At 42.2% G+C, this 27,548-nt stretch overlaps 1 protein-coding gene across 1 annotated transcript in view; it reads left to right on the top strand.

Annotated features, from left to right (window-relative positions):
- ITGBL1 (integrin subunit beta like 1) overlaps nucleotides 1-27,548 on the top strand; it is a 203,398-nt gene that overhangs the window by 92,101 nt on the left and 83,749 nt on the right. Inside the window, exons 3-6 of the mRNA XM_034758206.1 lie at nucleotides 12,333-12,479; nucleotides 16,996-17,118; nucleotides 24,162-24,302; nucleotides 26,017-26,157. Coding sequence (XP_034614097.1) covers nucleotides 12,333-12,479; nucleotides 16,996-17,118; nucleotides 24,162-24,302; nucleotides 26,017-26,157 — 552 coding nt within the window. The remainder of the gene's footprint in view (nucleotides 1-12,332; nucleotides 12,480-16,995; nucleotides 17,119-24,161; nucleotides 24,303-26,016; nucleotides 26,158-27,548) is intronic.

Here is a 27,548-nt window from a genome sequence, read left to right as displayed (position 1 = left end):
GTCAAAGCCAAAAGAAATGTCTTCCACGCTGGGGACAGGCAGGGCCGCCCAGAGGATTCAGGGGGCCTGGGGCAAAGCAATTTTGGGGGCCCCTTCCATAAAAAAAGTTGCAATACTATAGAATACTATATTCTCGGGGGGCCCCTGTGGGCCCGGGGCCTGGGACAAATTGCCCCACTTGCCCCCCCCCCCCATCCCGGGCGGCCCTGGGAACAGGAACTCTGTTCTGTACTCTCGACTCGTTCTCTACTGCAGTCTTAGTCCACACTTTGCTTAGAGAAGAAACATATACCCATCAGACTGGAAATGTGATGATTAGATGGCCCCTTACAGACACACACCCTTCTAATGCCTGAGGGCATGAATGTAAAATGGGACAGCCTTGTTAACTCACTCCCCACTTATCAATATGTAGACCCTAGTGGCCCTCCCTTACTAGAGCCAAGTATCTGAGTTCCCTGTCCCCCAAAGCCTGAGAGGAGGGGTGAACATCCTTTTTGCTCTGCCCAGCTTCCTTTCCCCAACAGGCCTGGGAAGGGTTGGGAAGTACCTGCTCCCCTTGCAGGTCTGAAGGAGAGGGGAAGTTGCTCATGGTCATTCTTTCTACCACTCCTGCAAGCCTGAGAGGAGAGTGAAGGACCCCACAGCCCTACCACGCTTATAGGCCTGAGAGGGGCTATGAGGATCCCAGTTGCCCTGCCTGTGCTGAAGGAAGAGTGGGTATGTTCCCAGCAGTCCTGCCCCTGCAACCTGGAGCAGAAGCTGAAGAGTGGTACTGCAAAAAGGTCCCTGATTTTTGGGAAGAATTTATTAGGGCAGGGGTAATATGAATTTATTTGGGAGGACATGTAGGTTGGTTGGAAATATGTTTCAATCTCAAACTTCCCAATTTATTTATGATGATGACAAATACCTTGGTTTTAAAAATATTTTAAAAATACATTTATTTATGTATTTTAAAAAAATAAAATTTGCTGTAATTTAAAATATCCAGTCTATGCAATTGAAATAAAACCTTCAGTTCATGGTAACTATATTTTTAATACTCCCAAGCTAAATGTAAAATTATGCATTATGTGCTATTCTATCTCTACATACAGATGTATCTGAGTCTTTTGGGATAAAAAGAGGATAATTAAAATCTTAATTGTGAAAACCATTTCTCCTTTATTTGCACTCATTTAAGGAAACTAAGTAAGACAATATATTATGCAAATTCTGATAGTTTTATCCTACAATGATGAAGTTTTGTTTCTACCAAACCTTGTACAATATTTTTAATGTCAGAAATATCCTCCAGAGGGCAACATTTTGACTTTTTTTTATCAGTAATTTGACTTTTTAGTGTGTTACTGTTTCTAAAGCTACTGATTTAAAATATATTATGTGATCCAGGTCTTCCTTCTGCTATTACTATAATAAAACAACAAATACTGGACATTTTCCCCTAAAAAGAGCACTATACGTTATGTACAATGTACAGCGTTGATGTTAGCCTTAAGCAGTTTCTTAAAATAATATTATTTGTTAACAGCTAACATGTAACAAGGACTGCCTCTTCTAGAACAATGATCTTTTCAAGTGAAATAATTTTGTATAGAGGTATGTGATTAGGTGATTTTGAAATTGCTGTTATCAATCATACTGACCATAGTTTATATAGAAACTAGCAAAGTACTTACTCCTTACAGCAATATGACGAATAAAAGGGATATCACTTGTAAGAAATATTTAGATGATATAGTTATATGTGTGTATTATATATGTGTGTGTATGTATGAATGTGTTTATAGAAGTATATTATATATAAAAACGATCATTTAACTTTTCTGTCATCTAACTGTCATAACAGTTTAAAATCTGATAACAAAATAACATTGGCAGTACTGAATTTTGAATTTATTTTCTGAGGGCATGTCTTAACATTTGTAGGCTTGTTCTGACTGATTCTTCATTTGGAGCTTTATTGAATGGTATAGCACAGGGGTGGGGAACCTTTTTTCTATCGGGCCACTGACCCAGAGAAAAAATCAGTCGCAGGCCACACACAGCCCTGTGGGGGGGCGCGGAGGCTCAGGGCTTCCCCTAGGCTCTGAGGTGGGGCCAGAAATGAGGGGTTCAGGGTGTGGGAGGGAGCTCCAGGCTGGGGAAGGGGGTTCGGGTGCAGGAGGGGGTGAAGGCTCCAGCTGGGGGGGGCGGCTCGGGGGGGGGGGGGGGGGGGGGGGGTTTGGGATGCAGAAGGGGGCTCTGGCCTGGGGCCAAGGGATTTGGAGTGCAGGAGTGGGATCAGGACTGGGGCAGGGGTTGGGGTGCAGGAGGAGGTTTGGGGTCCGGGATCCGGGAGGGAATTTGGGTGTGGGAGGGGGTTCCGACCTGGGTCAGGGGGTTGGAGTACGAGTGGGGGTGTGGAGTCTGGGAGGGAGTTAGAGTGTGGGAGGGTTCCAACGTGGGGCTGGGCGTTCAGGGTGCGGGCTCCATCTGGGTAGCACTTAACTCAGGCGGCTCCCAGTCAGCAGTGCAGTGGGGCTAAGGCAGGCTCCCTGCCTGCCCTGGCTTCTTGCTGCTCCCAGAAATGGCCGCCATGTTCAGCCCCGAAATGGAGGGGCCAGGGAGCTCTGCAAGGTGTGCACTTCCTGAGCAGGCACCGCCCCGCAGCTCTCAGTGGCCGCAATTCCTGGCCAATGGGAGCTACGGAGCCAGCTCTGGGGGCAGGGGCAGTGCACAGAGCTTCCCTGATTGCCCCTGCTCCTAGGGGCTGCAGGGACATGCCGGTCACTTCTGGGAGCTGCATGGAGCCGACTGGACTTTTAACAGCCTGGCAACCTCAGCTTCCCCCCGCAGCAGGGTGAGCCGGCACTCGCGGCTCCAGCCCCACATGGGGGCACCGAGGCCCAGGGCTTCCGGCCCATGGCATGTAGACTTGCTGTGGGCCGGATGAAATGAAGCAGGTTGTAGGCTTCCCCACCCCGGTATAGCAGAAAGAAGGTAATTCAGCTTCCATTCCTGTTTAATCCTCAGTGCCTCTGTTAATACTGCTAATAGAGTTAACAATTAATGCTATTTATAATGGTGGTTATTTATTATTGTTGTTATTGCCCATCCGTTAGACACTAGGACTGCTGTGTCACTGGATGTATGCCATTAAGCTGCGTGAAGATATGAATTTCTAGTCCCTATCACTCTGTGCTGGCTTCAAGTGTCTGAATTCCCCTAACTTTAGGTGTCTTAAAATTAAAGGACTCCATATGTCAGGAACAAACCATCCTGGATTAATAATAATAATTAATAATATTAATTATTTACTGTAATAAAAAGACAACCTTCTCAATCATTTTTAACCAATCCATTTAATAATGTCGCTTTCCCTTAGTGTTTTAGCCTGTTAAAATACATTTTTGTATAGCTTTAGTGGAGAAAATTAAGTCTTTAAAACATGGCTGAAAAGAAAAGGCAAAAGCTGCATTTCACCTGGAGCAGCAAGAGATTGTGACTCTCAGGCCTGGACTACACTATAGAGTAAGGTCGACGGAAGCCACCTTAAATTGACCTGTTAATGTATTTGTCTACACTACTGGCTGCTTTACACTGACCTAAGTTGCCTCTAATGTCGACTTCTGTACTCCACCTCTGCGAGAGGCGTAGCGCTTAATTCAGTTTTCATGGGTCAACAGTGAGGTAGTTCAGACACAGCATTGTGTAATTCAACTTAATTGGCCTCACGGTGGTGTCCCACACTGTTCATCTGTGACCACTCTGGATATCGTTCTCAATTCCGCTGCACTGCAGCCAGGTACATAGCAAACAGCACCTCCCCTGCTAAAGCCCCGGGAACTTTTGAATTCCCATTTCCTGTTTGATTAACACTGGGAGCACACCAGCACAGCTGGAGACTCCATGCCCCAAACGTGCTCCAGCCTAGCCTGCACAGGAGGTGGTGGATCTTATTGTCAGGGCCGGCTTTAGGAAGTGCGGGGCCCGATTCGAACAGTTTTGACGGGGCCCCGGCAGGGATGACTGAAAAAAAAAAACCACGTAAAAAACACGTGGGGCTTGTACTCACCGGGCGGCACTCTTAGTCTTCGGCGGTGGGTGCTTCACTCGCTCCGGGTCTTCGGTGGCACTGAAGGACCTGCCGCCGAAGTGCTGCCAAAGACCCAGAGCGAGTGAAGGACCCGTCACTGAAGTGCCGCCGGAGCGCTGCCGGGTGAGTAAAAATTAAAAAGGAGCCTCTAGCCAGGGAAGGGATTCTCGGCCACTTGCCCCCATCCCGGTGGCCCTGCCACTGGGCGCGGGGCCCTCTTAGGCATAGGGCCCGATTCGGGGGAATTGGTGGAATTGGCCTAAAGCCGGCCCTGCTTATTGTTGTATGGGGAGAAGAGTCTATGCAGGCAGAGCTCCCAACCAGCAGAAGAAATGCTGACATCTATGCCAAGATCGCGTGGGGTTATGGGCGAGAAGGGCTACACGAGGGACACAGAGCAGTGCCGTGTGAAAATAAAAGAACTTCGCAAATTGTACCCGAAGGCAAGGGAGGCAAACAGTAGTTCTGGTTCTGACCCCCACACATGCCGGTTCTACAATGAGCTGCATGCAATTCTCAGGGGTGACCCTACCAGTACCCCCAAAAGCAATGTGGACACCTCTCAGATGTGTGAGTCTAGGGACAACAAAGAGGACAATATGGTGGATGAGGAAGAGGGAGGCAGGCGAGCGGTAGATCCATTCTCCCCGAGAGCCAGGAAATATTTTTAACCTTGGAGCCCTGTGGGTTGCAGGACATCATGGTGGCTGACTGTAATGCCGGGGAAGGCACCTCTGGTGAGTATAAAGTTCCAATCAAATTCCAGTTAAACTTTAGCGGGCACACAAATTCGGTTTTATTGCAAGTTTACGGTGAAGACAAAGTGAGGTGCTGTGGGTCACTACTTCCAAGAGGCCGCTCCAGCTATGCAGAGGGTGGCCCCCAGAAAAGACTGTTTATGTGGACCGGGATAGCCCGGGAATCCTCCATGGAGATTTCTAGGAAACTTTCATGGAGGTACTCTGAAATTCTTTGCAGAAAGTTTCTGGGGAGGGCAGCCTTATTTCTTCTACCATGGTAGGACAATTTCCCATGCAACTCCTGAATTAATTCTGCTGGCTTCATTGCAGTACACAGCATAGCAGCATAAGGACCAAGTCTATACCCAGACCTTGCAGCATCTCCTCCCTTTCCACCTCTGTTACCCTCAGGAGACTGATATCACATAGGGTCACTTAGAAGAAACAAGGGAAGTTTTCATTAAAAGTGCTCATACAACAAACAATAAAGCCTGTAGACCCCCACCCCGCATGAATTCCAGATCGTCAAACCACAGTGCCTTTAATGTGCTTGGCATGGATCGCCATGTAGTTCAATTGGCTGATACCAGACTGGGGGTGGGCTTCCTGTGTTTTTCTCCCACCCTTTCGGAGGCCCCTCAATGTGAAATTTCGCAATTTGGGAGAGAAAACACTCCCTGCCCCCTGTTCTTAAACAACATCCCATGTTGCTAGGGGGAAGGGCTGTTGTTCAACTAGCTACCTATGCTCCCGACATAAGTCTGCCACAAACTTCAGGAAAAGTTCAGTCACCCCTGACTCAAGGGGCCTACTCACCATAGCTGGAACAGCAAAACAGCTCATTGAATAGGTAGGGATTCTGATTATGTTATGGCTTGCACCTAGCATAATAAGGGGTTTGAATTTCATTTTTGTAATTATAAAAACAGCCTTGCTCTGGAAACATTGTATGCATTTACAATGGCTGCTTTGTTCTTTTCCATGCCTTAAAGCTGGGAAATGTGTCCTTCGCTGTGTTATCAACACCTGTACAGAGACCTTCACTGATTTGAAGAAGGAGAAAGAGGACACGGGAGGACATGTTCACCAAGATAATGAACACCTCAGGGATAGCTGATATACAGCTCAGAGCCTGGAGGATTTCACTGACTGAGAAATTAGATGTGGACATGGAGAGCAGGAAAGCATCCCAGGAGCATAAGCATGGCATGCGGGATGAGATGCTTCAGATTATGAGGGACCAATCAGTCATTTTGAGGTGTCTGGTTGAACTGCAGGAATAGACGTAGGAGGATAGAGTCCCTCTGCAGCCCCTGCTGAACAGCCAGTCAGCATCGCCTGGTTCACAACCTCCCTCCAGCAGGTCCCTGTGGCCCACGCCACTTCCCGCAGCTCCCATTAGCCGGGAACAATGAACTGCGGCCACTGGGAGCTTCAGGCGGCCGTGTCTGTGGACGATCAATGTAAACACTGTCTCGTGGCCCACCAGCGGATTACCCTGACGGGCTGCGTACAGTCCGCGGGCCGCAGATTACACACCACTGATTTACCTACTCTGAATTGATTCCCCATTGAACGGTAACTTTCTGACATTGCAAGCTTCCATACAGCGATCGCCACTTGCTTCTCCACTGTCAGAGCAGGTCTCATTTTTGTGTTGCTGAACTGCAGGGCTGGGGAAAGCGCTGCACAAAGTTCCTGGAAAGTGTCCTTCTGCATTCGAAAGTTCTGCAGCAATTGCTCGTCATCCCATACCTGCAAAATGATGCGGTCCCATCAGTCAGAGCTGGTCACTGTTTGTGACCAGAAACAGTGCTCAACTGTGTGCAGCTGCTCTGAGACTGCCAGCAGCAACTGTGAATTGCACTCCACCGACACAATGAGCATGGTGTAGTCACGCACAATCAACTTAATTAATTCAGAGGCTCAAGGTCAAATTACATTAAGTCCAGGGCCGGCTCCAGGCACCAGCCCACCAAGCATGTGCTTGGGGAGGTGCCTGGAGGGGGGCGGCGCGGCGGGGCGCTCCGGCCCGAGAGCAGGGCCGCGACTGGGCTCGCTGCCCTCCCCGAGGCGCTCCGGCTGCCGGGGAGAGCAGAGAGCCACGCCGCGCTCGCCGCCCTCCCCCTGGTGCTCTGGCCGCCGGAGGCTTTCCGCCCTCCCCCCGGCGCTCTGGCCGCGGGGGAGAGTGGAGAGCCCCAGCCGGGCTCTCCGCTCTCCTCCCAGCGCTCTGGCTGCCGGGGGCTCTCCGCCCTCCCCCCGGTGCTCTGGCCGCCGGGGAGAGAGGAGAGCCCCGGCCAGGCTCTCCGCCCTATTCCCGGCGCTCTGGCCACCGGGGGCTCTCCGCCCTCCCCCCGGCGCTCTGGCCGCCGGGGAGAGTGGAGAGCCCCAGCCAGGCTCTCCGCCCTCCTCCCAGCGCTCTGGCCAGTCGGGGATTGTGGGCCTGTGGCCGGGCTCGGCGCCCTCCCCTGCCGCGCCTGGGGAAGGGGGGGGGCGCAGCAGTGGGTGGCTTTTTTGCCTAGGGCGGCAAAAAAGCCAGAGCCGGCCCTGATTAAGTCAACTTTATTTTGTAGTGTAGATATGCACTCAGACTTCCTCCCTGGGTGCTGCAGGGGCATCACCAAATGTCTTACCCGTCTTACTCTGGTCTAGATGCCCATCAGTAAAAAGTTTTTGAGCATGCACCCCCTGCTCCTGGCCGAACTGTCGAAGCAAAAAAAAAAAAAAAAGCTGTTCGGACTCTTGGCCAAACTGCTGAGGGAGGGGAAAAAAAAAAAGTGGCGCTGCGCCGGCGGTGCTCCTCCTGCCGCGCACCCTGAAGGATCCTCTTGCGCACCCCACTTCAGAGACGACTGGTCTAGATCACAGATTGGCGAACTGGCCTATAATAACCAGAAAAAGAGAGAGGCTAACTTAAGGACTTCACACTCAGATTTTTTCATTTTTAAGAGCCATTATCAAAATATTTTCAAATGTTTGTTTTTCTAAAATTTCTGCATTCATTTCTGTTCATTGGAAAGTCCCTGGTGACTAGAGCTATGTGGATAATGGATCTCCTGTTTGCTAGCAATTCTGAAAAAGAGGGAAGAATAATTGCTTTAGGTAAAACAAAATGGTTTGTTTAGATTTTGACCGTTTTAAGATGCTCATGATTGTTTTTTAATAAAATTATAGGAAATTGGAAAAAGTCATTTTGAATTGAAAAATTGAAATGTTTCATTTTGAACATGTGGCAGCAAAAACATTTAGATTTTTTAATTATCTTTGTTTTTTTGTCTGCACCAACATGACAAAACCAACACGAATTAGTTACTGAATCTGAATTTTTTTGCTGGAAAAGAATTTAAGATAATTTTTTTTTGCTCACCTCTTAACCTGAGTCTAAGAAGGAGCCAGAATTTATCAATGTACATTGCCAAAGAGCCACAGTAATAAGTCAGCAGCTCTCCCCACCCCACTCCCAGCGCCTCCTCCTCCCCCTCCCTCCCGATCCGCTGTTTCGTGGCATGCAGGAGGCTCTGGGTGGGAGGAGGAGGAGCGAGGACATAGCAAGCTCAGGGGAGGGGACAGGAAGGGGTGGACTGGGGGCAGGGCCTGTGGTAGAGCCAGGGGTTGAGCAGTGAGCAGACCCTGTCACATTGGAAAGTTGGCGCCAGTAGCTCCAGCCCTGGAGTCGATGCCTATACAAGGAACCACATATTAACTTCTGAAGAGCCGCGTGTGGCTCCGGAGCCACAGGTTGGCCACCCCTGCTCTGGACTGTGTTATCACAAATAATGGCTAAGTTTTTAGTTATCAAAAGGTGAGTGAAATCCTAGAAGTAAAAAAAAAAATCAGAAAAAATTACCTCCATCTGAAAGGCTGGGAGATTTTTTGGGAATTGTTTTTTGTTCGTTTGTTTCGAAGATGATTTGTCTTGGAATAAGCTGGATCTCAAATGTCCAACAGGAGAATATGCCTATAACATTTTTTTCCCCCTTGTCACTGCAGGTTATTCCTAGAAATGTAAATTGAAATTCCACCAGAGGCAATATATCTAATGTAGTTGCTTAGTGAACCAAGGGCTTTATTTAAGAACTTGGTGCACTGCAAGGTCAACTTCTCAAGTACAGCTTTAAACTCAGTGCCTGATGGAGAGTGCCTCAGAAAAATATATGAAAAATTGTTTAAAAGACAGCACAATTCCTTACATAAGAATGGCCAAACTGGGTCAGACCAATCATCTATTTAGCCCAGTATCCTGTCTTCTGACAGTGGCCGGTGCCTGATGCTTCTGAGAAAATGAACAGAAGAGGGCAATTATCAAGTGACCCATCTGCTATTGTCCAGTCTCAGCTGCTGGCTGTCAGAGGTTTAGGGGCACTCAGAGCCTCAGGTTGCCTCCCTGACCATCTTGGCTAATAGCCATTGATAGACCTATCCTCCCTGAACTTCATTCTTTTTTTAACCCGCGTATACTTTTACCCTTCACAACATCCCATGGCAATGGGTTGCACAGGTTGACTGTGTGTTGTGTAAAGAAGTACTTCCTTATGTTTGTTTTAAACCTGCTGCTTATTAATTTCATTGAGTGACCCCCTAGTTCTTATGTGATGTGAAGGGTAAATAACACTTCTTTATTCACTTTCTCCACACCATTTATTATTTTATAGACCTCTATCATATCCCCCTGAGTCATCTCTTTTTTAAGTTGAACTGTCTCCTTTTTTTTAATCTCTCCTCATATGGAAGCTGTACCATATCCCTAGTCATTTTTGTTGCCCTTCTATGTATTTTTTCCAATTCTAATATATCTTTTTTTAGCTGGAAAGACCAGAACTGGATGCAGTATTCAAGGTGAATGCATCCCAGGGATTAATATAGTGGCATTATGTTATATTTTTGTTCTTATTATCTCTCTTTCCTAATGGTTCCTTACTGATTTATTTTCTTGTTTAGATGGTAGGGGGGAGGGATAGCTCAGTGGTTTGAGTATTGGCCTGCTAAACCCAGGGTTGTGAATTCAATCCTTGAGGGGGGCCATATAGGGAACTGGGGTAAAAACTGTCTGGGGATTGGTCCTGCTTCAAGCAGGGGGTTGTTAAAGGCTTTCTAGAAATCTAAGTACACTATATCCACTGGATCTCCCCTTGTCTACATGTTTGTTGACCGCCTTCAAAGAACTCTAATAGATTAGTAAGACACAATTTCCCTTTACAGAAACCATGTTGACTATTGCTCAACAGTTTATGTTCTTCTAGGTGTCTGACAATTTTATTCTTTACTATTGTTTCAACTAATTTGCCCGGTACTGACATTAGACTTACCGGTCTGTAATTGCCGGGATCACCTCAACACCTTTATGAGAAACAGGAGTATTATTAATCCCCACTTTTACAACAGGAGGATCTAAGTGACCTGCCCAAAGTCATGCAGACAGTCTGTGGCAGAACCAGGAAATGAACCCAATCTACTGAATTCCAATTTGGTGCCTTAAACAAAAGACCAAATCTGTTCTGTGTCTATCTTTTAGACTGTAAACTCTTGGGACTGAGAACTATATTTTTGTGTCCTGTTAGTGCTCAGCAAATACAGTAAGTACAATAAATGAGACATGCATCTACAAATACACTCTTACAGTCTTACCCCTCTTACTCTGGTCTAGATCCCAGACTGGCGAACTGGCCCATAATAAACAGAAAAAGAGAGAGGCTAACTTAAGGACTTCACACTCAGATTTTTTCACTTTTAAGAGTGATTATCAAAATATTTTCAAATGTTTGTTTTTCTAAAAGAGACATGCATATACATGTACAGTCACACTCTTAAGTTTTCTCCTTTGTGCACTAATGTATTTTGATTCATGTCTATCTCCGATGACTGAGAGAGATTGCTGCCAGACCAAGTAAGGGAAAGTGTGCAGCAGTTGTCACTGAGTTGCTGTATTGTTTAGTTAAAGGAACAACAGTGAAAAAAGTATTTCTCCTTTTTATTGGAGCTTCTTTTCTTAACCAGCAGAGATTGAGCCAGTAAATCATCAGGGAAGCTGGGATGGAAGAAGCCTTAGCTGCTGTCCGGAGTATTCTTTAAAATGGAGAAGGAAATGGCTTTTAGTTGTTTGTTTTATTTTGGTTCGGTTTAGCTCCACTAGGGCTTATCTTCCTTTACCAGTGAGGGTTATGCCATTAACCACCACTGAAGCAGGAAAATGTTATATAAATATTATGCCCTCTACTCTCTTTCTGCTGGCATTCACCTTTTTCATGTGCAAACAGAGATCATATGAACAAGTCATCAGACAAGTCTTTAACAAATATTTTTATATTATTTACTTGATTTATTTATTTGTTTATTTAAAAAGAACTGAATAATGATGTTCTTTAATGTGTCCTTTAATTATTGAACTGTGTCTTTGGACCACCGGAGACAGCAAATACAAAATGTATTTAATTAGCAAATAAAATGGTTTTACATCATGAAAGCAATTTATTTACAATAGCTTATTTAAATTCCCGGATATTAGCAGAAGGTGTGTTGTACTTTAATGTTGTTGTTTCTAACTGCAGACAAACTGACATATTTAAAATCAACTGTTGTAAGATTTTATTGATGAGAAATTAAGTGACCCATTTAGAATGCTCACCTGACAATTAGATAGATGCCCTTTGTGTGCAACTGTTTGAAGCCATATGTTGTTCTTGATAGACTAGTTTATACAAGATCATACATAGTCTAAAAGTGTAAAGAGGAAACTGGAAATTAACTGACTGTAATTTATGCTTAATGATTAATTTGGAATACAATGGTTCAACTGCAACATAAATGAACAGTGCAGTCAGTGATCTAGTCAGAAATTTTTTAAGACATTTAAAGGATTTGTAAAACCCTATTGGACCTTGTATAAAGAAAAAGTAGTTGAAATGACACACTTTGCTCACGGTTCACATGAATATCTTTGCTCTGCAAGATACTGCAAAAGACATGTAGTGTACAGATCTCCGCTGATATACACCATACCATCTATTGATGGAAGAAACAGTTGGATTGGTCCTTGAAGCTCTTGCAGTGTTAACCTACCAAGCAATGATATTCATGCTACTCATGAAATATACATCCCATTGTCTTTAAACACTATCAGAAGCTCTTGCAATCATTTTATTGAGATAATAATGGTTAGCAATGAAAATACTAAAAAAAAAAAAAAAAGGTTTTAAGGCTATAAATATTGTTTATGTACTAGTAGTCTAATTCTGTAATCCCTTTTTAAAATAGCCATTCAGGACTATCAAAATAATGTACTCTGAAACTAAAGTTACATACATTTAAAATCTCTCTTCAAAGTTAATTTAAACTGTTTCCAGCTTTTAGAAAAGCAGTCATGTTTATAATTGTTCAAATGTGAGTTAAAGAGAATCTGTTAAGGATGTCATCTTTAAACGTTTTTGATGCAACTGTAGCTTTTTTAAAAAGTAGATTAGAAAAGATGAGTTAGAATGATAACTGATTTTGACACTGTTTCCTTAAATTCCTAGGCCATGGAAAGTGTGACTGTGGGAAATGCAAATGTGATGAAGGCTGGTATGGTGACTCTTGTCAGTACCCAACTACTTGCAACCTTACACGGAAGAAGAGCAATGAAATGTGTAAGAATTCTCAAGATATTATCTGTTCTAATGCAGGTAAGATATTTTCCTTAATGGTTAAAGTTCCTCCTGTGTTACTTTGTATATTGTGATGACATTTGACATGGTTTAATTAAAGCTTCACAGAATATGGTTTTAAAGCTTGCTTGGTATACTTATAGAGACATACTAAACTTCTGTGAAATTCTATTCATCAGCATGTGTGTGTGTGTAATGGAATTCAGATAATACAATGAAAATGAGTCAGCAGGCTGAGTCTTTCCTTTGAAATTGACATGGATTCCAGCTGTTCTGAATGACTTCTTCATCCAGAAAAATCAGTGGGAAAAATGTAACCTAAACTGTAGTATGCAGATTGCTAGACATGATATGCAATGCTAGTTTAAACTTTTTATAAGGATTTATGTGAAAATATTTGTATGACTTTTAAATTACCTCTAAAGTGTACTCAAAATGCTTTCTTTAGTATTCTGGCTCATCCATAACTATTTTAAATTGATGAAGACTCCAGCTGTGCCAGATGTTTTACTCCTCAAAAGGATGTGGTAACAACATTTACACTGAGAGGGGCTTAGATGTTTTTGTTTTGGTCAGATGCAAAGGAGGCATTTGCAAACATCCCTTCTGGAAATTTAAACAGGAGCTTTAACTCTGATTATTAAAACTTGCTATCACAAAACATTTGCCATGTAATTTTGGTTATGGAACCTCCAGCCAAAACCCTCCTACATTCTGAGCTGTTGTAACTCTTTTTATCCTTTGTTTAAGTTTTATGATTCGTGCTGACCTCAGTGGGAATTACCAAGTAGATAAACAGGGGAAGATACAACTGTCTTGAAGATCCAGCTGCACAGTGGACATTTGCAGGCAATCTGAACTGAAATCCGATTCTGCTGATTAACATTCACAAATCTCTATGTGAATCTGGCAGTGGGAGGAGTTGCCAAGTTCACACTTTTGCCCAACATTGCCAGTATTTTAATTTACATTTAAGCCCATACATGTATGTAATTTTATACTTACGGGATAGTTCTCTTACTCATTTTAGCATTTTGGCACTAAAGTAATGACTAAGCATAGTCATTCCTTTGCTGGAGATAATATAGACTGCAAAAGTACTAGGAATTATCTTAGCTGAATCTAATCCATGTTTGATATGATACTTGTTACTTGACTATAGGCAGGAGAGAAATTAAGGCAGGACTGTTTGGTGAAGACTCAATCAGCTGCTTAAGGGTAAGACTGAGAGCTCAATTTTAAAAAGGGAGGCAGTTTGTGTGCAGGCAAAGCTCTCATTAAAGACTAGGTTTTCTTGTAATCAGAGCTGCACTCTCTCTCCTTTTGCTTTTCTGTTTATACAAAAACCTTTAGTTTCTGCCTCTTTCTTCAAGTGGTGCACCTTAAAACATGACAGTAAAACCCAGAGTTGTGGAAATTCTCTTTGTGAAAGATATCTGGTTACTGGACCTAGGTTTGTTCTATGTAGTCAGTTTATATTGTCATGTTTTGGTATTTTCTTCAATGCAGTAGCGAAACACTCTCCTACAGCTTGTCAGATATTGAGATATTGATGAGCAAAGGGAAGTGTTGAACAGTAGAGAGTCATTATCAAGTCTTACACCAGAAATGAGCCATGACCCAATGTGTCAGAGAGAGAGAGAGAGAGATGAGAGAAACTACAAAAACAAAGTAACTGACTTACCACTTTGAACAAGAGAAGGACCACGACTTGGTTATAAAGCTACATCCACACAGCTCCCTCTTTGTTAAACATCATATAGACCCAGATTATCAAAGGCGGCTTGAGCAACTGTGGAAACAGATAACATACACACATGTTTAAATTAGACACACAAATAACTCACATATATGTGTAAATGTTAAGCAGAGCATTCTTCTGTGAGGTGTTCCAGGATCTGCACCACCTACCTGTTTCTTTCTGGGTGGAGTTTAAAATACTGTTTTTGATAAAGACCTAAATGAGGGTTTGGCTCTCAACATGAGACATCATCAGTTGTGATCAGCTGAAATGCATGAGCTGAAGCCCCCTCATGGTAAAAGAGAGGACGCTGCTAGGAGAGCTTTCTCCCTGAGCGCCTCTTTCCTTTTGAATTCACTCTCCCCCATCTCTTGGCTGGAGATGGCTTGAGTCTGTTCATTTCTGAGATTCACTGAAAAGCCCAACCAGCTGACCAGCCATTTGAGCTGTTTGAGATTGGAACGATTTGGAGTAGGTTGTGGGACTGGAGGCAGGAATGTTTTAGTTTTGTAATGTCTTTTGTTTACTGGCTATGATTGGTGTTGTGCGGGTTTGGCCACTGGGCTGCTTCTATCATTTTGTTTAGTTATGGACTATGTTTTTTTAAATATTTGTCAGATTGCCTAGCACCTGGAACAGGTATCTGATATATGTATGACACTGAAGTAGGAAGGGTATCATCGTGTATTTATTGCAAGTACTGGCCCAGTTAGGCACCAGGTCTTTCACTCAGGTATTTGACTTTCATTGCTTTATTCTTAGACTCTAGGGTTCATATCTGAAGCAGAAAGAAATATATATATATTTTCAAAAACACAAGCCTACCATGATGATAGGAGCCCAACTACCCAATACATTTTCTATAAATGCATGCACACAGTTGTGCATAAAGCTGGTTAAATAACTTGTAATGAATACATTTTTTCTCCTTTTCTATTTGTGAATCATCTGCTGAGAAATTGGAGTTTTCTTGAAGTTATTCATTATCCAACATTGTTTGCTAATGAACTTCAACAAATAATTCTAGATCTGTAGCTTATTTGTAATCAAGTTCTTGTCATTGTTTTTAAATTCAAGTTGTTTAGCTTAGGCATGTAGATCACATGGCATGTTTCTATTCCCTGTCTGAACGAGTGTGACACTCAGTCTAGTTTCTATTGTAAATACAAATCTGAATTGAAAAATTGATATCTGCAATAGTATCATGTATTATTAGCTTACATGTGCTGCTTTGGATACCAGTTTTTATTCCAGTAATCTCATCTTCTGAATTTTGGTGGAAAGCAAAGACACAAGAGGCATGAACACAGCTGACGCAAACTCCTAGATAACTTTGGAATGCAAATTGCTGATTTTCTTATGTTTATTGTGGTAGTTCCTGGGGCCCCATTATGCTAGGAATTGTACAAACACAGATCAAAAAGACAGCGTCTGCCCCAGCGAGCTTACAGTTTAAGACACGAGACAACAGATGGATGTAGACAGATGGATGGGGGAGTACAAGGAGACAATAAGACAGTATTGTCCAACATGATGAGCTGTGGTCTCAATGCACCAGCAGGGAAAAGGAAAGGGCTATAACATATGAGCAGAGTCATCAGCATGATGATCAGCAGATGTTATGTTAGTTCCACAAGTTTTTGTTTTGTTTTGTTATTTAAGCCCTAAGTTGCTTACGTGAGTTATTTTAACTCAGAAAAATGCAAAACAATGAACTTAAGATCTAACAAATGAAAGAATGGCACCACGATGCCATCAAAAGATAGACTGCCACCTATATCAGGGTATTCTTGCTGCAATATTTTACAATATTTGACCATGGCCAAATTATAGGCAATCAATTGACTGATAATTTGACATTATTTGAACAGTTAATTGACTGGTTTGCCGAGCCTAGTGAAAACTACATTAATAGGACAAGGAACCTCCTCTCGTAACCAAGGAATGTTGCAGAAAAGTTTAAGATCAGTGAATGAGGGATCGATCCTCCAGGATTATGTCAACTATCCCTGTAATGTACATCCTTGCAGAAAAAGCTCACAGTTGTATTAGCCATTTCTAATTATATATTGGTAAAGTACTTGCTGATTGTTTCACATTTTCACTGCAATTAGCTAGCCAGTTGGCAAATTAAAGGTATTGCTGTGATAATTACTATATAAAGTTGAGTCCTCTTCCCTCATGAGTTCTTACTGCACGTGGTCCTCCCCCAAAATTAATTCAGACTGATTTCTTGGGGTTTTCCCCATCTCACTACATTGGGACCACATTCTCCAAATTATGATTGTATAGGGGATATTAGGATGTTGTGGGATTCTCTAAATATACTGAGGGGATGCTTCCAATGTTATTTCTAGGATCTCAAGTGTGCTGTCATGCTCGTCTGTTGCCATATGGCCATTGAGCTGGACAAAGTCAGATTCCATCCTTGAGAAACTGGTAGTGTAGAATTCAACTTTCTTCCTTCATGAGAGAAAGAGAATGTTGCATTCATGTTTGTGGATTTTATGATGCCTTTGGGGTAGCTGTTGACAGACAGCCCTGGAGGTGAATTTTACTTGGCTCTAGAGAAGTATGATACTTCTTGTTATGGTTCTTTATTCTTTGTAGAGTGAGACACCTAAAAAAATCTATTTACACTTCAGATGGACTCCTCTGATCCCCTGGGTTATCTTAAGTTTTCAGTGAGCTCAGCAATAAGGCGTATAAAACCACTGTTGGATTAATTAAAACAGCAACAACTATTCTTTTTATTAACTATAATCACAAGAGTGGTTTTTTGAATGTTTACAGGCGTATGCCAATGTGGTAGATGCAAGTGTGAGAATTCGGAAGGGAATGGACTCATCTATGGTAAATTCTGTGAGTGTGATGACCGAGAATGCATAGATGATGAAACAGGAGAGATCTGTACAGGTAAGTGCATTAGTAAATAAGTACAATAAGAAATCAGTCAAAGCTGGTTGAGACATGCAATAGAGTAATACAGTATTTCAGATTTTTACTTATTGGAATTATAAAATGACTTTATTGCATGCATGCACTGAGAGACAAAGAGATAAATAGCATGAATACCTACTGTGAAGGGTGAGTAGACATTTCAGATGAGCAAGTGGGCTGAACAATCATCTGAGGAACATAGTAACCCTGAGAAACTGTCTCTTTTTATGAAGAGAAGCAGGAGCCAGGGTGCATACTACCACAAAGCAGCTAATTTTCTAACAAGTGAGGTGCATGGAAGTGGATATGTGCGAGGATGGAAGAAAGAGGGAGAGACTGAGGGGATACATTAAAAACAGAGAAGTACAGTATTGGGACAAGTGGGATTAGAAAGGAGTAACACCCTCCCCCCACATTCATTGGGACCCAATTCATTCCCATAATACTGCAAATATGTATTACTATCTGTATTTACCCATGTGTGTATAGATACCAAAATAATTTCTATTTGTTTAACTCTCCATGCTGCTCTTGGGAGGGAATAAGTTGGTTTTTAAAATGATGATAGTAATATGACCCTCTAAAGAAGCCATATCCTGGGAATGCAGGCCAAATTTATCAAATAATTGGCCAAAATAAAAGCTGGGGAGGGATATATGTCAGTGATTCAATATATATTTTATTTTATATACCAAGTGTGAAGAGAAAATGCCACACTTTATTACATTTGATAGCATTTGACATTTTACAAAACCCCATTAAACTCTCCTGTTGCATTTTTCTGTGTATCCTTTCTCATCAGTGTGGTGTCTCATTATAAAGCTTTTTCCTTTTCCCTACCCTCGTTTCATTCAGTGATGCCATAATCCAACCGGGGACTAGATTTACCTCTGTAAAACTCCAATTTTATGTTGATGTGCCTGTTGAATTCAAGAGTTACCAGAGAAGGGTGCTAGTGAACCACGTCCCTTCGTGTTTGTGACTTCCTAATTCATCTCTATGGAAATTGGTTACATTATACCAGGACCCAAACACCCCAGTCAGGATCAGGACCCAATTAAAGTTGATATTGCAAACAGTAAGACAGGAATAGTGTCTTGGAGACCTTGCAAACTAAGGCTCTTATCCTTCAAACTTATGCACGAGCTTAACTTTAAGCACATGAATAGTTGTGCTGGGGGTATCGATAGAGCTACTCCTCATGTGTTAAAAGCTAAGCATGTGCAGTTGCAGTTGCAAGGCTGGACCCCAAATAGAGAAAACAGACATGTGTTGGCATCCTTTCATCTGCGAGAGACGGTGGGAATTGCAGCCTATGATGTAGATGGTTTGCAATGTCTCATGTGACTGAATAGGCCAAGCCAAGATTTGCATGATCTTTGGCAGTTATTGCAAATATATGTATCTTTGTTGGGAGCTGCTTGCTTCCTACGGGCAATTTTCTTCTCAAGCCATAGGAGCTAGCTTCTGTCATGGACTTTGATACCCTGATGGAGACGATGGCGTCACTTGTTATGATCACTTGCCAAGATTTCCCATTGGTCAGGATCAATTCCAAATTCCTTCAAATCTCGCTTGCATGTATTTTTATAGCGAAGCTTGGGCTATTGTTCTTGTTCACTCTGATAGCTCCCCATGTAGCATGTCCTTGGGATGCATCCGTCTTCCAACCTACTCAGATGGCCCAGCCAGCGCAGTCGAAGAACTTTGAAGAACCTTTGCATTGATTACTTTATCTTGCCAATTGGTGTTGAGTATGTGGTGTAAACAACATAGATGGAAACTGTTAAACCTTTTCTCCTGATGAGCATAAGTTTTCCATGTTTCCTCACCATACATGAGTGCTGAGGATGCAAGCTTGGTACACTAGCAGTTTGGTCTTGATGGTAAGCTTTGAGTTGCTCCATGCTCTTTTAGTTAGTCTGCTAAAGGTAGTGGCAGCCTTTCCAGTGCAAACATTTAGTTCTTCATCCAGTGAGAGGTTGGTGGTCACTGTAAAACCTAAATAGCTGAACTTTTGGACTACTTCTAGCTGATTTGCATTTAAGGTGATTGAACCCCCTGTCCTAATACAACTGTTTTCTTAATGCTGATGGTGAGAGCAAATGCCTGACAGGTACTTGAAAGGCGGTCCATGAGTTCTAGTAATAGATTTTCATTGCGGGCATCATCAGTGAATAGAAGTTCCCTGGTTAGCACCTTTTTGACTTTGGTTTTTGACTTAAGTCAGGACAGGTTGAAGAGTTTCCCATCTGATTTTGTGTGGAGATAGACTCCATCTTCCATGTCCTTAAACTCACAGTTCAAGGGTATTGAGAAGAAGATTCCAAAGAGTGTAGGGGCAAGAACACATCCTTGCTTCACTCCACTTGTCATCTCAAAGCAGTCTGAAGTGGACCCGTCAAACTGGACAGTTGCTCTCATATTGTTGTGGAATGAACGTATAAGACTGAACAGAGTTGGTGGACATCCTATCTTTTCTAGTATTGCTAGTAGACCTGCTCTGCTGACTGTGTCAAATGCTTTGGTTAGGACCACAAAGGCAATGTACAATAGTCAGTTTTGCTCCCTGCACTTTTCTTGGAGTTGATGCAGAGAAAATATCATGTCTATAGTTGATCTTCCAGCCCTGAATCCGCACTGCAATTCAGGATAGACACGATTCGCCAGCTGTTGTAGGTGCACTAAGATGACTTTTGCAAAAGCTTTTCCTGCTACATTTAGTAGCGAGATAGTAGCAAGTTGGAGTTGTTGATTTCCCCTGACATGCCATCTTTTCCAGGAGCCTTGTCACTTGATAGCAAATCAATGACCTTGCTTAGCTCTTCTACAGTGGGCTCCACATCTAGCTCTGGCATTCCCTGTACAGTTGGCATTTGGTCCAGTGATTGCTGGTGATGTTTCTTTCTTGTGTGTATAGCTCTGAATAGTGTTCAACCCAATGAGACAACTGCTTGCTTTTATCTGTAATGATTTCACCGCTGTGCGATTTGAGAGGGGCAGCCTTGTTGACAGTGTACCTAGAGCTTTCTTCAGGCCATCATATATGACTTTGAGGTTTCCTGTATCTGAGGCTGTCTGTACCTCTTCATAGAGCTTGATCCAGTAATGATTTGCACAGCGGCTGCTTGCTCACTGCATCTCGGTTTTTGCATGTCAAAGTCTCACTTTTGTGCTCTCTGTTGGCTTCTTGTTGTGTTCCAGATAGGCTGTGTTCTTAATATTGATGAGAGTTAATAGTTCCACTTCATTTTCTTCAAACTAGTCCTTTTTTGATGGTCTCTTTCCCCCAAATGTAGATAAAGCTGTTTAATGGATTGTTGTTCTTAAATCCTCCCAAAATTCCTCTGTTTTCTCTGGTAATGACTTCCCATGCATGCTAAGTTCAAAAGCCTGCACAAACTCCTGGCATTTTGGTGTTAATAGCATTGATCTTGGGCTTGCTCCTAGGTTTTGCTCTATGTAGTTTCTTGGCTGTAATCTTCACTTCGCTAATAACCAAGGAGTGCTCAGTGTCACAATCAGCGTTGTGGAACGTGTAAGTGTTCCGTGCTAAGGGTAGGTCTTTTCTCCTGATGATAACAAGGTCTAATTGGTGCGAGTGGCTTGATTGTGGATGTCGCCAGGACACTTTGTGGTGATCTTTTCCTGTAAAATATGAATTGGTAATGCACATTTGGTTTTGGTTGCAGAATTCAAGAAGTCGTTGGCCATTTTCATTCATCTTGCCAATGCCAAAATGTCCTAGGCAATCTGGCCATGAGGTGTTGTCTGCACTGACTCTTGTATTAACATCACCAAGGAGGAGAAGTTGCTCAGTTGATGGTTTTCTTTTGACGACTTAATGCAAAGAGTGGTAAAATATATCCTCCTCAGGGCTAAATTTGAGTGTTGGTGCATAGGTACTAATGATGTTCACAGAGTCTGACGTTTAAGCGAAATGATACACTCTGACTTCTCAATGGGTGTTTCTAGGAGCTTTACTCCCTTGTTTCTCACAGCAAAACTGACACCGTGCAGAGGATTTTCTTTGCTGCTTTTACCTTACCAAAAGAAGGTGTAATTGGCCTCTTAGACAAGCATCTGCAAGTCTTGTTTCCTGAAGTGTTGCAGTGTCAACATTGAGTTTGTACAGCTCACAGTCTATCAAAGCTGACTTCAGTATGGTGCTTGTGTATTGTAGGTTGTCATTGTCTGTCAATCTCGGACACTTGGTCCTGACATTCTAGCTGCCAAGATGGAAAGTTCTTGGTTTCTTATTTTTGCCAGGTGCAAGGTTTCCATCTGCTTTTCAAGTTCTGGTCTAGCCTCACACACTCCATGAGGAGGGCAGACTGTGGCAGTTCAGCACCTAACTGTCCGGGGCGCTGCCCGGCTTTGTGGCGGGCAGTGGCTGACCAATGGAATGCAGTGATTCCTCCCACCATCATCACTTCGGCTCCAAGATGCATGTTGTCCCAAAGGATACAGCGTCCTCTTCAGAGCACAGCGCTCTGGCTATGTCACACTCTGTTCTCCCCCCCCCTTCTGGGGGAACGGCAGTCCACTGTTCATCCACTTCCTCTCGATGGTGAGTGGGGGTGGGGGAGGGACCCGGGCCCACCCACTATTTCGGGTCCTAGCCCAGGGACCCCCTGTAGATGGCAGCCACATGCTGCATCACCTCCAACCCCACAGTCTACTTCCCTGAGCCACTTCCCCACAGCCCCAGCACCTTCTCCGCCCTTGTCTCAGGGCCCTAGCATGTCAGCAGTGAGCCAGGAGCTCACTCTCGCTCTCCTGATCCTGCTCAGCACTGCTCTGTCCAAGGTGCTAGCTCCCCTCTACCTGCAAGGCAGCCAGTCCTCCTCCAGGGAGATACTGACTTTCTCTGCCCTGCAGCTCTTCTTATATGGGCCTGCTTGGCCCTGATTGGCTGCTCCTCGTAGCCCTCTCCAATTGGCTGTCTCCTGCATAGCCTCCCTAGGGGCATCTCCCATTGGCTGTCTGTTGTGCTGCCTCCCTAGGGTTCTATTAACCCTTTATGGGCTAGTGTGGGGCAGATGCCCCGTCACAGGGGGATTAGCCATAGGGATTTCATATTCAGTTTCAGCAAAGATACAGCCTGATTTTTAACATGGACCATATTATAGCTAACTAAACTCTGATCCTGCAATTTGTTGTTGTGTCCTCATAGAACAGCATTGTCTTCAGTCAGGAACCATGGATCCACTCCAAGATAACTGTAGATTAAATTGTGTAGTTCATACTAGTTCTGGGTATATATGAGTGTGAGGGGAAAAAAGAAGAGGTCAAAGGTGGTTGTTATCCTTCGTGACCGAAGATGACGCTGATGATGGTTTTACATCTTGTGAGCATAGTTGTGGCTAAAAAGACCGCTGCGCAAGTGGCAGTCCTTTCCAAATAAAGTATGTAGGTAGTTTGATGCTGAGAAAGGGATTACAAATTATGCCTGCCAAGTCTGCTGCTGTTTATGACTCAGTCTCTGCGCCTCAACAGCCATAAGACAGTTAATAAAACTTTGCCCTGTAATCAGAACACACATGTGACTTGTTTTCAATGTTGATGGTTTGCATTGCGCCATCCATACTCGCCTATTCATCTGTGCTCTAGTGGCACCCAGTCACAAGATGATTGGCAGGGGGTGCAGACTGTAGCCGATGATGTGGAATCGTTCCATGAGCCCTCTATAATCAAAGATAGAGATGATTAAAAAAATTATAACAATTTAGTTCGCAAATTTAGCTTCCTTTCTACCAGTGTGAAGTGTCTGCAAAAAATGGCCGATTTCTCAAATGTATTTAGTTTTAGAAATTATTCACAAATTTGTTCAGAAATAATTCTTGATCTGCTTTCATGAACAATTCATTGTGAATATTTGAAATGCAAAATTTGCTCTGGGTTGGTTAGTTACATAAGTCATACAGAACTGTTTCTTTTCCTTAATTGGTTGACAGCTATGGAAATGTCATGTTTGACTGTAAAATGTACATGTCACAATTCAAAATTTGCACTGTTGATAGTAAATGAACATGAGATATTTGAGGCTAGCAGCTGATCCAGTTCTTGCAGAGATTGCTGGGGCTGTTGAGTCTGACACTCATAGTACAGTGAGAAAGGACTTGATCCTGCAAGGTCCTGGCTCTGCTCACCAAAGTACTTAACTATATGCTTAACTTTGAGCACATGAAGTGTCCCACATGCTTAACTTTAAACACTTGGGTACTCCCATTGAAGTCACTGCACTATTCACCTGCTGAAAGTTAGATGCTCTGGTAGATGGGATCAGAGGGCTTACAAACTTGTAGGATTAAGTCCCAAATGACCAAAGGTAGGACCTGTTCAGGATTTTGAAGGTGGGGGAGGGATATTAGGTGAATTTGTTAAAGGTTTGTTTTGATTCATGGAAGGGATTGATCTTCCAGCTAGTTCTTAATTTTAAGAGCTGATTTGTCTATGTCCATACTTTCCTTGTTTAAAATAGTTACAAACAAAAGCCATAGTCCTGCAAGCTGCTCAACACAGGTGGAGCCCTCCACTGGCACAGAACCCCATGGAGTGAATCTTGCAAGGGGCTGAGCTCCCCCAACTCCCATTGTTTAGAAGTTGCAAGTGCACAGGACCCTGTAGTTCATGATTGAGAGATTGAGCCACAGTAGTGTATTTAAAGTTGCTCTTTACTTTTTCTGTTAAATTCATGATCTACTAAATTTACCCATCCATACTCAAGAATTAAGTAAAAAGAATACATTTAAATTTAATTTTATTATTATTTATTTATTTGTGTATTACAAATGAAGAACATTTGTAAAATAGGTTTATGGCGGTATATCAATACAACATAATTAATTGCTTTTGTAGAAATCTTATTTTATTCAGAAATAAAATCTGTCAACTGCTTTAGTTGTGATCATAACACTGCAAGGATGAAGAGGAAAATTAGTAAAAATGGTTAGATTGTTAATGCTCTTTTAAAAACTTGCCTTTTTCTCACTGTATAAAATTTGCTTTGGGTTAAGGCCATGGAAAGTGTTACTGTGGAAACTGTTACTGTGAGGCTGGTTGGCATGGAGATAAATGTGAATTCCAGTGTGACATCACCCCATGGGAGATCAAGAAAAGATGCACATCTCCAGATGGCAAAATCTGCAGCAACAGAGGTGTGTCATTCGCATATTTTATGTGTGCATTTATTCTGCACTAGGACAAAGGTCATAATTTTTAGAAATAGTTTTTGGTTTTGCTCTCCTTTCACTTCTGGACATGAATCTTTAAAATTTGGCATCTGTGTATATGTGTGTACACATAAACATACATTTATGTATGCATGTATGAATATGTTTGTGTATATGAATACACATATTTCCTATTATATACATATGTGTGTACATATGTATATGTAAAATATGTATTTATAAGATGAAATTGACCCAAGAATGGGAAGTCCCTTTCACCTCTTGCTCCTACAATGAGGCTGAACTGGATGGGTAATGGGCAGATAACTCATCCTGGGTTCCCCAAACCCCTGAATATGGGCTATGAAAGAACAGTGGTCATTATTTCATCTCAGAACCTGGAACAGCAACCAAAGGGGGCCTGCTCATGGCCTTGGAAGATAGATTTTCTTAACTACGTGTAGTTCTTTGCACAAAGTCCAATCACTTGAATTTCATCCATAATTTCCATTTAATTTTGCCAATTTGGGAAGAAATAATGAAAAAAATGAGATTTGTATTCACCAGCTGCTATACTTGGCTTCAGTGAACAAATAGTTCAAAGTGAGAATGTTATTCTTTTGGCTGCAATCCAGAACTATTACAGAAGAGCAAAAGTGCAAGTCTCATAGAAACCTTTCTTAAATATATCTCTACTGACAAAACCTGCTATAGTATGAGCACCTAATTATTCTGAAAGCATTTAGAAAACCCTCTCATCTTAATTATGGGGAAATGGAACGCTTGGCTCAAATACAGAAAGAATGTAGGCTCATTTAATTTTTGGGCTTTAACTTTAAAAAAACCCTTGTATAATACAGGAAACAAATATAGAAACATTATGGTCAAATTAGATATTTTATTTGCACTGTAATAGTGATATCTTACCAAAAGGAATTTTAAGATGTGTTACCTAGCAAGCATTTCTTTATCATTACACTCATTTGCACTGCTCCAGTATAACTGGTAGCTGCAAACTTCTGCAGGATGCACCAGGGAACTACCTGTCCAATACTATTTCCAGAATTCTTTTTAACTTTTCACGTATTTATGATTTTGTCCACATGAAACTTCAGGATGCCTTGACTTTATAAAGCGATTTCTACTCACTTTATTAATAGGTTTTTGATTAGTGTTCCCAGTTTACATATTTTGATATATACTGAATATCTAGGAGAGCTGATGCAAAGTCACTCTAAAAATTTACTGTTTGGGATTACACCATCATTACATAATTTTTCCACTCTAAGAGTTTAACATTCTTTTCACTGAATGAACTATGCAAGTGTCTATAATATCGATTCATCCAGTCCAGTTCTCTTCAAATACATCCTATTGTTGTAGTGGAGGGTGCTGGTGGCTGCAGCAAACGTGACTTTGAACTATGGGCAATCACAGACCTTGCTGAAACTGATGGATGTGGTAGCTGCCCTTATTTCAGACTAAATGGAAGAAGCAATTAAGCTCTTTTATGGAGTAAGATAGCTGGAGACAATGGAAGCCACTGCATACATTTTTAACTAATGAGCATTGGAAACAGTGACCCTGTGCTCACAAAGCTTTTGTGAAGGCAAAACAACAAGTTTCAATTCCTACACTGATTCTTATTCATGCCCATTGGTAGCGGTAGGCCCATTTCTGCTCTGTATTTTTTCCTTAGGCACGTGTATATGTGGTGAATGCACATGCCATGATGTGGACCCAACTGGTGACTGGGGAGATATTCATGGAGATACCTGTGAGTGTGATGAAAGAAATTGCAAGGCAGTGTATGACAGATATTCTGATGACTTCTGTTCAGGTAAGGGGCATATATAAATGTAAACAAGATGTCTGAATTTAATTTTGGAAGAAGGAATGTCCAGTTGGCTTGTTCTTGCTCCTCATTCTATTCTTTTAGTGTAATTTTTGCTCAGCAGACATTAGGGCTCATACTCTAATTATTTTATTGGAAGTAGGTAGGTTTTTTAAAATAAAAAACATGCTATTTTGTGAAACAATTAAATGAAACTAAAAATCTTTCATCTTTATTTTTTTCCACAAAACATACTTTTTGACCAGCTTGTCTAAATATGAATGAAGGAGCCCAACTGTAAGCACCCATTTGTGTTATGCTAAGTACATCGTGTTCAACATAGCATGAACAATTTGAAGAATGACTGAAGCTGTTAACTATGGATATACTCTACCACACAGATTGAAACTTGCAGGGTCACTTCTATTCGCTGCAAATGAAAAGACAGAGGGGAAAAATAAAGGAAAAACTAAAAGAATCCACATTTGTTATTAATGCAAGGTGGTTGGTAGAACATAAAAAGTGGTATGGTAGTGACTTTAGTATCAATACAGGAAATATGTGTTCCTATTAAATGCTGTTGAATCTACCTCTGAACTGTACCTTGCTGCCCCTCAGAATATTGGGTCCAAGATACTCAAGATGCCATTCGAGAATGTGGGGTATAACAAGAAGATCTTTGCTATTTGCTAAGATAAGAAAATAAAATGGGAAAAAGATGAGAGCATTTCTCAGAACCAGACATCTAGAACTTCAGCTGTATGGGTGCTCAGCACAATATTTTAATCCTTGTTGAGAAAGAATAACACCTAACACAGTCCTACCCCATTTCTGGAGGTTCAGAAATTCTTTCTCAGCTACCAACATCCTCATGGTTTGTTGACTGAAAAAGGATTGATGCCCCAGCTTCCCAGAGACACTTGGTGGAACTCTGCGGAAGATGATGCCTCTTCATTTTTATCCAATTACCATAAATACGATGAAATTAGCACTAAACATGAGGAAGACTTTGACTAAAACATTGCATGTGTTTTGTGCACCAAGGGACTCTACAGAAGCACACATTTTGCAAAAGCAACTGAAGGCAGCTTCAAAGGGACTTGACAGATTACAGTCTGACACTAATACTGCAGTGTTCTGTGGAAATCTGACTTGATCTAATTAAGAAAAAAATTTGGAACCACACAAGAACAAAATAATTTTTAAAAATAGCTTCTGAAAAGTTTATAGTTTCCCTCTCCCCTCCCCTTCCCCCCTCCCCAGCATGATTGATCCCAAATCAAAAGATCACAAAAGGAGCCTAGAGCAGTAAGAGGAGGCTGAAACTGAGATTGTGAAATGTAACCCTCTAGTCCTTTCTTCTCTACTAATGATAAATGTGAAGATCCAGATTTCTT

This window comes from Trachemys scripta, chromosome 1 (assembly GCF_013100865.1).
Source record: "Trachemys scripta elegans isolate TJP31775 chromosome 1, CAS_Tse_1.0, whole genome shotgun sequence".
NCBI lineage: Eukaryota > Metazoa > Chordata > Testudines > Emydidae > Trachemys > Trachemys scripta.
This window is presented reverse-complemented; position numbering and strand designations above follow the sequence as displayed.